The sequence below is a fragment of the Bombina bombina genome, chromosome 4 (assembly GCF_027579735.1).
Source record: "Bombina bombina isolate aBomBom1 chromosome 4, aBomBom1.pri, whole genome shotgun sequence".
Taxonomy (NCBI): Eukaryota; Metazoa; Chordata; class Amphibia; order Anura; family Bombinatoridae; genus Bombina; species Bombina bombina.
Genome location: NC_069502.1, coordinates 937,539,234 through 937,553,498, shown reverse-complemented (window position 1 = coordinate 937,553,498; position 14,265 = coordinate 937,539,234). Strand labels below are relative to the sequence as shown.

The window sequence follows — 14,265 nt, the reverse complement described above, 5'->3', positions numbered from 1 at the left end:
AGTGAGAAACATTATTTAGCATGGTTGTTTTTTGGTGGTTGCAGATTCTGGGGGTCAAAGTTAAAAAAAGTGAGTTTTTTTCATTTTTTCATCATATTTTATAAAAAAATTTTTATAGTAAATTATAAGATACTAGTCCTAAAGCCTGTGCACATGGGCCATTTTTTGTAGTACTTTTTGCTCTCTCTCTCTCTCTCTTCCCTCTCTTTTGCTCTCTCTCCCCCCTCTCTTTTGCTCTCTCTCCCACTCTCTTTCTCTCTCCCCCTTTCTTTTGCTCTCTCTCCCCCCCCCCCCCCTCTCTTTTGCTCTCTCTCCCCCCTCTCTTTTGCTCTCTCTCCCACTCTCTTTTGCTCTCTTTCTCTCTCCCCCTTTCTTTTGCTCTCTCTCTCCCCCCTCTCTTTTGCTATCTCCCCCCTCTCTTTTGCTCTCTCTGCCACTCTCTTGTTCTCCCCTCTCTCCTTTGCTCTCTCTCCCCTCTCTTTTTTGCTCTCTCCCCCTCTCTTTTGCTCTCTCTCCCCCCTCTCTTTTGTCCTCCCCTCTCTCCTTTGCTCTCTCTCCCCCCTCTCCTTTGCTCTCTCTCCCCCCTCTCCTTTGCTCTCTCCCCCCCCCTCTCCTTTGCTCTCTCCCCCCCCTCTCCTTTGCTCTCTCCCCCCCCCCCCTCTCCTTTGCTCTCCCCCCCCCCCCTCTCCTTTGCTCTCTCCCCCCTCTCTTTTGCTCTCTCCCCCTCTCCCTCCCCTTTGCTCTTTCTCCCCCCCCTCTCTTTTGCTCTCTCCCACCCCTCTCCTTTGCTCTCTCTCCCCCTCTCCTTTGCTCTCTCTCCCCCCTCTCCTTTGCTCTCTCTCCCCCCTCTACTTTGTTCTCTCTCCCCCCTCTCCTTTGTTCTCTCTCCCCCCTCTCCTTTGTTCTCTCTCCCCCCTCTCCTTTGCTCTCTCTCCCCCCTCTCCTTTGCTCTCTCTCCCCCCTCTCCTTTGCTCTCTCCCCTTTTTTTTGCTTTCTCCTCCTCTCTTTAACTCTCACTCCCCCTCTCTTTAGCTCTCTCTACCCCCTCTCTTTCTCTCTCCCCCTCTCTTTTGCATTCTCTCCCCTCTCTTTAACTCTCTCTCCTCCCTCTTTTGCTCTTTTTCTCTCTTTCCCTCTCTTTAACTCTCTCTCCCCCCTCTTTTGCTCTTTTTCTCTCTTCCCCTCTATTTTGCCCCCTCATCCCCCTCTCTATCTCTCCCCACTCTTTGTTGCTCCCAGACCACGCCCACTCCTGGTCAGCCACACCCACTCACGGCCGACCACGCCCCATCACAACACTCCATCCAGCCACGCCCCCTCGCCATGCCCGCTCCGCCCGACCACGCACATGACTGCATCTGACAAACATACCTGGCCCTTTATTATATAGGATGATGAAAATATGAAATGAAAGTCCATTTAATGGCGAGAAAAACGGTATATAATATGTGTGGGTACTTTAAATGAGTAAGAGGAAAATTACAGCTAAACACACTACACTGCAGAAATTTAAAAATAGCCCTGATCCTTAAGGGTAAGAAAATTGAAAAATTGTCTGGTCCTTAAGGGGTTAATGTCCCTTTTAGACTGCGGCTTCTTTATTAGAATTTCAGGTACTCTTCAAAGGGATTAAACACCCAGTTCCAGAGTGGCAATGCATTACTAGGAGTTAGCTAGACACATCTGGTGAGCCAATGACAAAAACAGCTAGCTCACTGTAGTGAATTGCTACTTCTGAGGATATGTACATATGATTTTCAACAAAGGATACCAAAGGAACAAAGTACATTTGATAACAGAAGTAAATTTAAAAGTGTCTTAAAAAATACTCTAAATCATGAAATTGTGATTTTGAGTGTATGTCCCTTTAACGTCTGAGAAGCAGAATCAGGCAATTAAAGGGATATTTACATTAAAACAGATGTATTGTGCATATGAATGAGTGGTTAATTCAACATCTCTCAAATTTTGTTAAAATGATCATTTAACAATCTGAAAATAGATGTTTGTGCACAACTGAATTGAACAGCATAATCACTGATCACCGGCTGATAGGAATCCTGATGGCTGTATTGGTGGTTGTTTTAATGGTTACTTCTCAATAAGCAGTTAGAAAGAAGCACAGACATCACTATTTTTATAATACCGGTTTACATTTAATATAAACTGAACTAGAGAACATGCAACTCTCTTTAAACACGCCCGCATTTACTAACCTTACATAAGCATGACAAATGTTAACTTCTATAAGTAATATTGTGCAGTTATGTTGTGGCTGCACGTTTCATGTATACTTTAAATATAACTCACTTATTTGCGCCGAGAAAGTAGCCACTTTGGGGTCCTTGGCCATACTCTAATTGGAGATCCTAAGCATAAAAAAAGGAAAAAGAAAACACTGTAGTTAGGCAAAATATACTGAGTATAGTGCAATATGGCACCGTTTATTCACTACAACCACCCATTAAACTATAGTGAAGTTAAACTTATACCTAAACCTTTCTTACATCATTTTAAACTATCATTGTTCTCAGGTAGCAAAATCAATTCTAAACTTTTTTTTTTAAACTCTTGCAACCTAGGGACTACTGGGTAAAACACTACACACTAAATGCATTTTATAACAACAGTTCTGAGGTTATTTCCCGCCTCCCTTTAGTCATGGGTGCCGCCATGTTGAAATCTAACATTTTTACAGCAATCCAGTGCTGACCTGTTTGCACATGTGCAGCAACTCTCCTTCAGATACCTGCAGTGTAACCTAGGTTCCAACATGGCTGCACCCATAATTAGAGGGAGGTGGGTGAAAACAGAATTTATGTTAACCTGATAAATTACTTTCTCCAACGGTGTGTCCGGTCCACGGCGTCATCCTTACTTGTGGGATATTCTCTTCCCCAACAGGAAATGGCAAAGAGCCCAGCAAAGCTGGTCACATGATCCCTCCTAGGCTCCGCCTTCCCCAGTCATTCGACCGACGTAAAGGAGGAATATTTGCATAGGAGAAATCATATGATACCGTGGTGACTGTAGTTAGAGAAAATAAATCATCAGACCTGATTAAAAAACCAGGGCGGGCCGTGGACCGGACACACCGTTGGAGAAAGTAATTTATCAGGTAAACATAAATTCTGTTTTCTCCAACATAGGTGTGTCCGGTCCACGGCGTCATCCTTACTTGTGGGAACCAATACCAAAGCTTTAGGACACGGATGATGGGAGGGAGCAAATCAGGTCACCTAGATGGAAGGCACCACGGCTTGCAAAACCTTTCTCCCAAAAATAGCCTCAGAAGAAGCAAAAGTATCAAATTTGTAAAATTTGGTAAAAGTGTGCAGTGAAGACCAAGTCGCTGCCTTACATATCTGATCAACAGAAGCCTCGTTCTTGAAGGCCCATGTGGAAGCCACGGCCCTAGTGGAATGAGCTGTGATTCTTTCAGGAGGCTGCCGTCCGGCAGTCTCATAAGCCAATCTGATGATGCTTTTAAGCCAAAAAGAGAGAGAGGTAGAAGTTGCTTTTTGACCTCTCCTTTTACCGGAATAAACAACAAACAAGGAAGATGTTTGTCTGAAATCCTTTGTAGCCTCTAGATAGAATTTTAGAGCACGAACTACATCCAAATTGTGCAACAAACGTTCCTTCTTTGAAACTGGATTCGGACACAAAGAAGGCACGACTATCTCCTGGTTAATATTTTTGTTAGAAACAACTTTCGGAAGAAAACCAGGTTTAGTACGCAAAACCATCTTATCTGCATGGAACACCAGATAAGGAGGAGAACACTGCAGAGCAGATAATTCTGAAACTCTTCTAGCAGAAGAAATTGCAACCAAAAACAAAACTTTCCAAGATAATAACTTGATATCAACGGAATGTAGGGGTTCAAACGGAACCCCCTGAAGAACTGAAAGAACTAAATTAAGACTCCAAGGAGGAGTCAAAGGTTTGTAAACAGGCTTGATTCTAACCAGAGCCTGAACAAAAGCTTGAACATCTGGCACAGCCGCCAGCTTTTTGTGAAGTAAAACAGATAAAGCAGAAATCTGTCCCTTCAAAGAACTTGCAGATAATCCTTTCTCCAAACCTTCTTGAAGAAAGGATAGAATCTTAGGAATTTTTATCTTGTTCCATGGGAATCCTTTAGATTCACACCAACAGATATATTTTTTCCATATTTTATGGTAGATTTTTCTAGTTACAGGCTTTCTGGCCTGAACAAGAGTATCAATGACAGAATCTGAGAACCCTCGCTTAGATAAAATCAAGCGTTCAATCTCGAAGCAGTCAGTTGGAGTGAGGCCAGATTCGGATGTTCGAACGGACCTTGAACAAGAAGGTCCTGTCTCAAAGGTAGCCTCCATGGTGGAGCCGATGACATATTCACCAGATCTGCATACCAAGTCCTGCGTGGCCACGCAGGAGCTATCAAGATCACCGATACCCTCTCCTGTTTGATCCTGGCTACCAGCCTGGGAATGAGAGGAAACGGTGGGAACACATAAGCTAGGTTGAAGCTCCAAGGTGCTACTAGTGCATCCACTAGAGTCGCCTTGGGATCCCTGGATCTGGACCCGTAGCAAGGAACCTTGAAGTTCTGACGAGACGCCATCAGATCCATGTCTGGAATGCCCCACAATTGAATTATTTGGGCAAAGATTTCCGGATGGAGTTCCCACTCCCCCGGATGAAATGTCTGACGACTCAGAAAATCCGCTTCCCAATTTTCCACTCCTGGGATGTGGATTGCAGACAAGTGGCAGGAGTGAGTCTCCGCCCATTGAATTATTTTGGTCACTTCTTCCATCGCCAGGGAACTCCTTGTTCCCCCCTGATGGTTGATATACGCAACAGTCGTCATGTTGTCTGATTGAAACCGTATGAATTTGGCCTTTGCTAGCTGAGGCCAAGCCTTGAGAGCATTGAATATCGCTCTCAGTTCCAGAATATTTATCGGGAGAAGAGATTCTTCCCGAGACCAAAGACCCTGAGCTTTCAGGGGTTCCCAGACCGCGCCCCAGCCCACCAGACTGGCGTCGGTCGTGACAATGACCCACTCTGGTCTGCGGAAGCTCATCCCTTGTGACAGGTTGTCCAGGGTCAGCCACCAACGGAGTGAATCTCTGGTCCTCTGATCTACTTGTATCGTCGGAGACAAGTCTGTATAATCCCCATTCCACTGACTGAGCATGCACAGTTGTAATGGTCTTAGATGAATTCGCGCAAAAGGAACTATGTCCATTGCCGCGACCATCAAACCTATTACTTCCATGCACTGCGCTATGGAAGGAAGAAGAACAGAATGAAGTACTTGACAAGCGCTTAGAAGTTTTGATTTTCTGGCCTCTGTCAGAAAAATCCTCATTTCTAAGGAGTCTATTATTGTTCCCAAGAAGGGAACTCTTGTTGACGGAGATAGAGAACTTTTTTCTACGTTCACTTTCCACCCGTGAGATCTGAGAAAGGCCAGGACAATGTCCGTATGAGCCTTTGCTTGAGATAGAGACGACGCTTGAATCAGTATGTCGTCCAAGTAAGGTACTACTGCAATGCCCCTTGGTCTTAGCACCGCTAGAAGGGACCCTAGTACCTTTGTGAAAATTCTTGGAGCAGTGGCTAAACCGAATGGAAGTGCCACAAACTGGTAATGCTTGTCCAGAAAGGCGAACCTTAGGAACCGATGATGTTCCTTGTGGATAGGAATATGTAGATACGCATCCTTTAAATCCACCGTGGTCATGAATTGACCTTCCTGGATGGTAGGAAGAATTGTCCGAATGGTTTCCATTTTGAACGATGGAACCTTGAGAAATTTGTTTAGGATCTTGAGATCTAAGATTGGTCTGAATGTTCCCTCTTTTTTGGGAACTATGAACAGATTGGAGTAGAATCCCATCCCTTGTTCTCCTAATGGAACAGGATGAATCACTCCCATTTTTAACAGGTCTTCTACACAATGTAAGAATGCCTGTCTTTTTATGTGGTCTGAAGACAATTGAGACCTGTGGAACCTCCCCCTTGGGGGTAGCTCCTTGAATTCCAGAAGATAACCTTGGGAGACTATTTCTAGCGCCCAAGGATCCAGAACATCTCTTGCCCAAGCCTGAGCGAAGAGAGAAAGTCTGCCCCCCACCAGATCCGGTCCCGGATCGGGGGCCAACATCTCATGCTGTCTTGGTAGCAGTGGCAGGTTTCTTGGCCTGCTTACCTTTGTTCCAGCCTTGCATTGGCCTCCAGGCTGGCTTGGTTTGAGAAGTATTACCCTCTTGCTTAGAGGATGTAGAACTTGGGGCTGGTCCGTTTCTGCGAAAGGGACGAAAATTTGGTTTATTTTTAGCCTTGAAAGACCTATCCTGAGGAAGGGCGTGGCCCTTACCCCCAGTGATATCTGAAATAATCTCTTTCAAGTCAGGGCCAAACAGCGTTTTCCCCTTGAAAGGTATGTTAAGCAATTTGTTCTTGGAAGACGCATCCGCTGACCAAGATTTTAGCCAAAGCGCTCTGCGCGCCACAATAGCAAACCCCGAATTTTTCGCCGCTAATCTAGCCAATTGCAAAGTGGCGTCTAAAGTAAAAGAATTAGCCAATTTAAGATCATGAATTCTGTCCATAATCTCCTCATAAGAAGAATCTTTATTGAGCGACTTTTCTAGTTCATCGAACCAGAAACACGCTGCTGTAGTGACAGGAACAATGCATGAAATTGGTTGTAGAAGGTAACCTTGCTGAACAAACATCTTTTTAAGCAAACCCTCTAATTTTTTATCCATAGGATCTTTGAAAGCACAACTATCTTCTATAGGGATAGTAGTGCGATTGTTTAGAGTAGAAACCGCCCCCTCGACCTTGGGGACTGTCTGCCATAAGTCCTTTCTGGGGTCGACCATAGGAAACAATTTCTTAAATATAGGGGGAGGGACAAAAGGTATGCCGGGCCTTTCCCATTCTTTGTTTACAATGTCCGCCACCCGCTTGGGTATAGGAAAAGCTTCGGGGGGCCCCGGGACCTCTAGGAACTTGTCCATCTTACATAATTTCTCTGGAATTACCAAATTGTCACAATCATCTAGAGTAGATAACACCTCCTTAAGCAGAGCGCGGAGATGTTCCAATTTAAATTTGAATGTAATCACATCAGGTTCAGCTTGTTGAGAAATTTTCCCTGAATCTGAAATTTCTCCCTCAGACAAAACCTCCCTGGCCCCCTCAGACTGGTGTAGGGGCATTTCAGAACCATTATCATCAGCGTCCTCATGCTCTTCGGTATTTTCTAAAACAGAGCAGTCGCGCTTTCGCTGATAAGTGGGCATTTTGGCTAAAATGTTTTTGATAGAATTATCCATTACAGCCGTTAATTGTTGCATAGTAAGGAGTATTGGCGCACTAGATGTACTAGGGGCCTCCTGTGTGGGCAAGACTGGCGTAGACGAAGGAGGGGATGATGCAGTACCATGCTTACTCCCCTCACTTGAGGAATCATCTTGGGCATCATTTTCTCTAAATTTTGTGTCACATACATCACATCTATTTAAATGAGAAGGAACCTTGGCTTCCTCACATACAGAACATAGTCTATCTGATAGTTCAGACATGTTAAACAGGCAAAAACTTGATAACAAAGTACAAAAAACGTTTTAAAATAAAACCGTTACTGTCACTTTAAATTTTAAACTGAACACACTTTATTACTGAAAATGTGAAAAAGTATGAAGGAATTGTTCAAAATTCACCAAAATTTCACCACAGTGTCTAAAAGCCTTAAAAGTATTGCACACCAAATTTGAAAGCTTTAACTCTTAAAATAACGGAACCGGAGCCGTTTTTATATTTAACCCCTATACAGTCCCTGGTATCTGCTTTGCTGAGACCCAACCAAGCCCAGAGGGGAATACGATACCAAATGACGCCTTCAGTAAGTTTTTTCTATGTATCTGAGCTCCTTACACATGCATCTGCATGCCTTGCTTCCCAAAAACAACTGCGCAATAGAGGCGCGAAAATGAGGCTCTGCCTATGATTAGAGAAGGCCCCCAGTGAAAAAGGTGTCCAATACAGTGCCTGCCAGTTATTTAACATAATTCCCAAGAATAAAATAACTCCTCAAAGCTATAAACTATTAAAAATGTTTATAAATCAATCGTTTTAGCCCAGAAAAATGTCTACCAGTCTTTAAGCCCTTGTGAAGCCCTTTATTCTTATTTAATAAAAATGGCTTACCGGATCCCATAGGGAAAATGACAGCTTCCAGCATTACCAAGTCTTGTTAGAAATGTGTCATACCTCAAGCAGCAAAAGTCTGCTCACTGTTTCCCCCAACTGAAGTTAATTCCTCTCAACAGTCCTGTGTGGAAACAGCCATCGATTTTAGTAACGGTTGCTAAAATCATTTTCCTCTTACAAACAGAAATCTTCATCTCTTTTCTGTTTCAGAGTAAATAGTACATACCAGCACTATTTTAAAATAACAAACTCTTGATTGAAGAATAAAAACTACATTTAAACACCAAAAAACTCTAAGCCATCTCCATGGAGATGTTGCCTGTACAACGGCAAAGAGAATGACTGGGGAAGGCGGAGCCTAGGAGGGATCATGTGACCAGCTTTGCTGGGCTCTTTGCCATTTCCTGTTGGGAAAGAGAATATCCCACAAGTAAGGATGACGCCGTGGACCGGACACACCTATGTTGGAGAAATGTATTTAGTGTTTAATGTCCCTTTTAGGTACTCTTACTCTTCATTCTTACAGCTCTCCTAAAGTGGACACAAGTAAACATGTACAGTGTTTCACAAAACAATATCAATTTGACACAATAAATGACTACATGAAATGAAGAGAACTAGTTCAAGCTTTTATAAATATGAGGGCAATAAATTATTAGAGCATAAAAAGGGGCCCCAAGTATATCAAAATATTGCACTTCTTTCTTATTTTTAGTTGAGCGGCAGACATCTCACATTTACATCAATTTCTAGATTATACTTGATTAGAAAATAATAGGTGTTTTTATCTACTCTATAAACTAACACAGCACTGATAATGCTTAAACAAAACAAATGCCAGAGCAGACAGAATCATCATTTTTCTAAGGGATTTAAAATCGGTATCATGATTGCCAATCTTGCAAAAACTACAAATACTGTTTGATTTCCCTCCTGTATCACGTTTAATAAAGCACAGCTTATAAATTATGATCTACTAATAATGAATAGAACTATAAATCAGTTAAATGCAACATGTAAACACAATTAATTAAAGGGACACTCAAGTCAAAATAAACTTTTATGATTCAGATAGAGCAGCCGTTTTAAGACACGTTCCAATTTATTTCTATTATCAAATTTTGCCCAGTCTTTTTATATTCACACTTTCTGGAGTGCAAAATCCTACTGAGCATGTGCACAAGCTCACAGGGTATATGTATACTAGTCTGTGATTGGCTGTTTTATGTCACATGATACAGGGGGACGGAAAATGGAAGAAAAATAAATTTGTCAGAAAAAAAAAATCGATTGCTTATTTGAAATTCAGAGTAGGTGTTAAATCATTGTCTTTTCATTCTGCATTTGTTAATTATGCAATTCTACTGCATTGAGTGGTCCTTTAAATGGAAATATAGTAAAAAAAGAAATACAGCTCTGGACTTTGCAGAGCACTGCTGGTCCTGATGCCGCTCATCCATTCAGCAGTGATAGTCACATGACTCAGATATGGCGCTGCTGATTAGATCAATGGTGTTTTCTGCAAAGGACCAGCAGTGCTCTGCAAGTCCTGAGCAGAATTCCTATTGTGTGTTTAACCCCTTTGCTGGGTTAAACAAACAGTTATGCAGGATCGATTATCTTAAAATGACATGCTCTACGGAGAAAGACAGACAATTAAATAGTATATGGTGTTGCTTAGGTATTTTTTATTAAGTTTCATATTAAAAATACTGAACTGTTGGCAAAGCTGCAAATTTCCAACAGTTTGTGACATTTAAATAAATTCCAATAGACATGCATGAAATTAGCATTTTCTTATCTGTAACACTGAGCTAAATAGGAACTCAACCCATACATAGGGGGTACTTCTAGATCATAAAATATGGGAATACAAAAAGTTTACCCTAAAACTACATGTGAAGGTTGCAGCAGGTACAGATAAGCAACCTCATCACCCACAAGATATTCCAACCTTTATTGTTTAGAAATATTCTCTCTCTATCCTTTACCTCTTATCTTGACCTTGCCCCGCCCCAGCAGAACCACCACTATACATAAGTAACTTCTTTTTCTTGACTAGTGACCCTCATTGATAAATTTCAAGTCCCGGATACTGGATTCAAGTTTCAAGTCCTGGTGTTCTTTGTTTGACAAATTAATAAAGAAGTTGAAATATTTTCTCCCAAATTTGTTCATTACCGGAACAAAATGAATGAATAAATCCAATATTTGTCCATATGGTCTTTCTATGTTTTGTTTCAATAATTAATGGTGGAGAAATTATTTCAACTTTGTTATTCGTTTTTGTTCAAACAAATGACCCATCTTTGCTTATCTCCTGCACACACATACAGGCCCATTTATCAAGCTCCGTACGGAGCTTGAAGGGCCGTGTTTCTGGCGAGTCTTCAGACTCGCCAGAAACACAAGTTATGAAGCAGCGGTCTAAAGACCGCTGCTTCATAACCCTGTCCGCCTGCTCTGAGCAGGCGGACAGGAATCGCTGAAAATCAACCCGATCGAATACGATCGGGTTGATTGACACCCCCTTGCTGGCGGCCGATTGGCCGCGAGTCAGCAGGGGGCGGCGTTGCACCAGCAGCTCTTGTGAGCTGCTGGTGCAATGTTAAATGCGGAGAGCGTATTGCTCTCCGCATTTAGCGAGGTCTTGCGGACCTGATCCGCAGTGTCGGATCAGGTCCGCAAGCCCTTTGATAAATGGGCCCCATAGACTTATTGTATGCAAAGTGATTCATAGAGGTTGTACGTTGCATTTAAATATATTTTGTAAAGAAAACAAATAGTCCCTGCTTACATTTCATCATATTGAAAAATGCACCGTCAACGCACATAATGCTGATTGCACATGACAGAACACAGATACATAACAATAAGACGGCAAAAAAAATGAATATATTTAAGAAAGAAAAAAAAAAGCAAATCAAAGTACAGCACATATCCCTACAGACTCTGCATTGTAGATCCATTGGTATTTTGTATATAGAGTTAGAAGCAATCAATCAACCCCTGCAGAAAAAATACAATAGCCAATGAATATAAATACAGCATACAGCTAGTAGTAGCTAGAAATTAATAAGGCACTGATAAAAAAAAACAAAAAACATATCCGGATAAGGTAATGGAGCCAGAGGCGTAACTAGAAACCACAGGGCCCAGGTGCAAGAATCTAAGAAGGCCCCCCCACCCCCACCCAAAAAAAATTAATTTGATTCATATCTTTTTTTTTTTTTTTTTTACTTTTAACAGAAAAAAAAATGTGAATCAGATTACATGTCTGCAAAAGGAGGTACCCTATGCCCACACTCTGGGAGATGGTCTGACACCCTATTACTGTATATAGTGACACTGTTTAACCCACCAGTACTGTATATAGTGAGTCAGTGACACCGTACCAGCCCCAGTACATTATAAAGTGACCACAGTAGTCTGTGACATGGTCCAGCCCCCCGGATTGTTGGTACTGTATAGACTGACACTGTTTACCCCCTGTCCCCCCATGCTGTAATAACAAGGTCTGTAATTTGCTGGTTCCACAAACATACACACACAGTCACATACATACATACATACACACACAAACACATAAACACCAATGGGTAAAACAGAAACACTAACCCCTGTAGTCAGACACACGAGTGAAGCATAATGTCACACTATTGCGACCTCTGCACCCCCTGTAGTTCCGCCCCTGAATGGAGCAATATAATGTTTGTTTGAGCTTTGTTTTTTTTATAATTTTTTATTAAAATAATATATATTTTTTTTTTACCATACTAACCAATTCTTACCAGATCATTATGGTTTTATGGTTACTTTATTATCAACAAAAAGTGTGATATTTAATATATACTGAAGTGCTATTGCCTTCTATTATTGGGCACAAGCCTATCCCCAAGGAACTGTTCCAAAAATGTTTATTCTTCTAAACAAGTAGTTGTATCTATATAGATTATTTACACAGCTCAGAAACCCATTCGAAAGTAATAAAAAAAATAGTTCTTATTTATTTATTTGAGTTTATTTATTCTATAGTTGTTGTATTATACACTAGTGAAAAGTCTGTGGAAGCCGTGTAGTAGTAAGACCCTAAGAAAGTTGTGGTACAAAAACTGGGAGAAGCTTGGCGGGCTGACCGTTTGCTTACAGTCGGATCATCCCACTAAGGAATAGATTACGAGTGAAGCACTGTTTAGCACTCACACGTTAACTTAGCTAGATGGAGGCATTTTGTGCTTGTTGGGTTGCGCTTGTATTATGAGTTGAAAGTAAAAAGTTTGCTCGAGAGCAAAAACCCGACAAGCGCAAAAAGTGGAACTTTGAATTTAGCAAATGCATTAAAATTTTCTCCCACAGACTTCAATGGAGCACGCAAACTGCAAAAACCCTAACAACCATACTCGCATGCTAACCAGATAGCGTTTTTTTTCATTCAAGTGTGCTAAACCAGACATTATTATGAATATTTCACACGCCAAAGTTCTTCAGTGAAGAATTTATTCTTAAGTAAATATTTTTAATATATATATATATATATATATCTAATGTATTTTTTTTTTTAAATATATATCTAAACCTACATATATATATATATATATATATATATATATATATATATATATATATATATATATATATATATATATATATATGAATATCTACTTAAAATACTTAGAACATTTTCTCCTATGTGAAGAACATCGGAATGTGAAATATTTACAGTACATACACAGTTAAATATGAATATTGCATAAATATGCTTTTTCATATTTTCAGCTACTTGACTGCAAAGGGCTCCAATACACACACACACGTACATATACATAAATACAAACACATATACATATTTAGACATGTGTATGCATGTATCTCTATGTTAAAGCCCTTTGCAGACCTCTTTTTTTTATCAGACAGTATTATTATGAGTGTAACCGTACTGTTAAATGCATTTTTTATGTTTTTTGCGCAACTTTTTTGTCTTGCGTTACAGTTAACCAGAGCTCTGAAGTTGCGCTAACCTGAGGTGCGTTAAATTCAATTGCGCTCAAGCGAACGCGATTACTTTCAACTCATAATATGGGCACTATTTCTGTTGAGATCTGTGAAATACCCCATATTGCTTGCGTGCTATAGTTAGCCTGCCACTCATAACCTAGCCCTAAGTCAAGATTATAGGACACAGCGAGGTACGAAGAAATTTTGAGTACTCATGAAACTATAACTTCTGACTAACACTGTTTTTAAATAGCAATTCATCAATCAAACTGATCGATCCTACAAAGACTTATTTCTATACAAATATTTCTCCTGCTGGACTATGAATCTATCAACATTACCTAACATACACCTAAATTACAAGTTGTGCGTTTGTGTTTTAACGCTAAAAAAACAGCACCGCAGCCATTACGAGTCTTGTCAGTATAGCTATACCGCAAGCCTTTTAGCCTGTAACGCAATGTCAGTCCCGTACACGTAAAAATTACGTTTTTTCATGGGACTTCCATAGCTCAGTCATTATGAGTTTTGCAGTGAGGCTAAAAAGCTTGCATTGCAGCCTAGATCGAAAAGATCCGTTTCGTCATCTAAGAGCAGTAGTTATGAGTTTTACGCAACACAACTGTTACATAAAACTCAGAACTAAAGTGTTACAAAGGACACTAAACACCCATAAACTACCTATTAACCCTTAAACCAAGGCCCTCCCGCATAGCAAATACTATATTTAAGTTATTAACCCCTAATCTGCTGCTCCCGACATCGCTGCCACCAATAACATTTATTAACCCCTATTCCGCCACTCCATGACATCGTCGCCACTATACTAAAGTAATTAACCCCAAAACTGCTTCCCTCCTGCATCGCATACACTATTTAAATATTATTAACCCCTAATCTGCCGTCCGCCCACATCGCCCCTACTATACTAAAGTTATTAAGCCCTACACCGCCGCCACTATAATAAACCTATTAACCCCTAAACCGCAAGCCCCACACAACGAAATATACTAAATTGAACTATTAACCCCTAAACCGAAAGCCCCCCAC

The 14,265-nt window shown here is 41.0% G+C and overlaps 1 protein-coding gene across 3 annotated transcripts in view; it reads right to left on the bottom strand.

The window, feature by feature from the left end:
- MAP4K3 (mitogen-activated protein kinase kinase kinase kinase 3) overlaps positions 1 to 14,265 on the bottom strand; it is a 788,683-nt gene that overhangs the window by 173,640 nt on the left and 600,778 nt on the right. For all 3 annotated transcript variants that reach the window (XM_053711916.1, XM_053711915.1, XM_053711914.1), the window contains one exon: positions 2,311 to 2,369. In XM_053711916.1, coding sequence (XP_053567891.1) covers positions 2,311 to 2,369 — 59 coding nt within the window. The remainder of the gene's footprint in view (positions 1 to 2,310; positions 2,370 to 14,265) is intronic.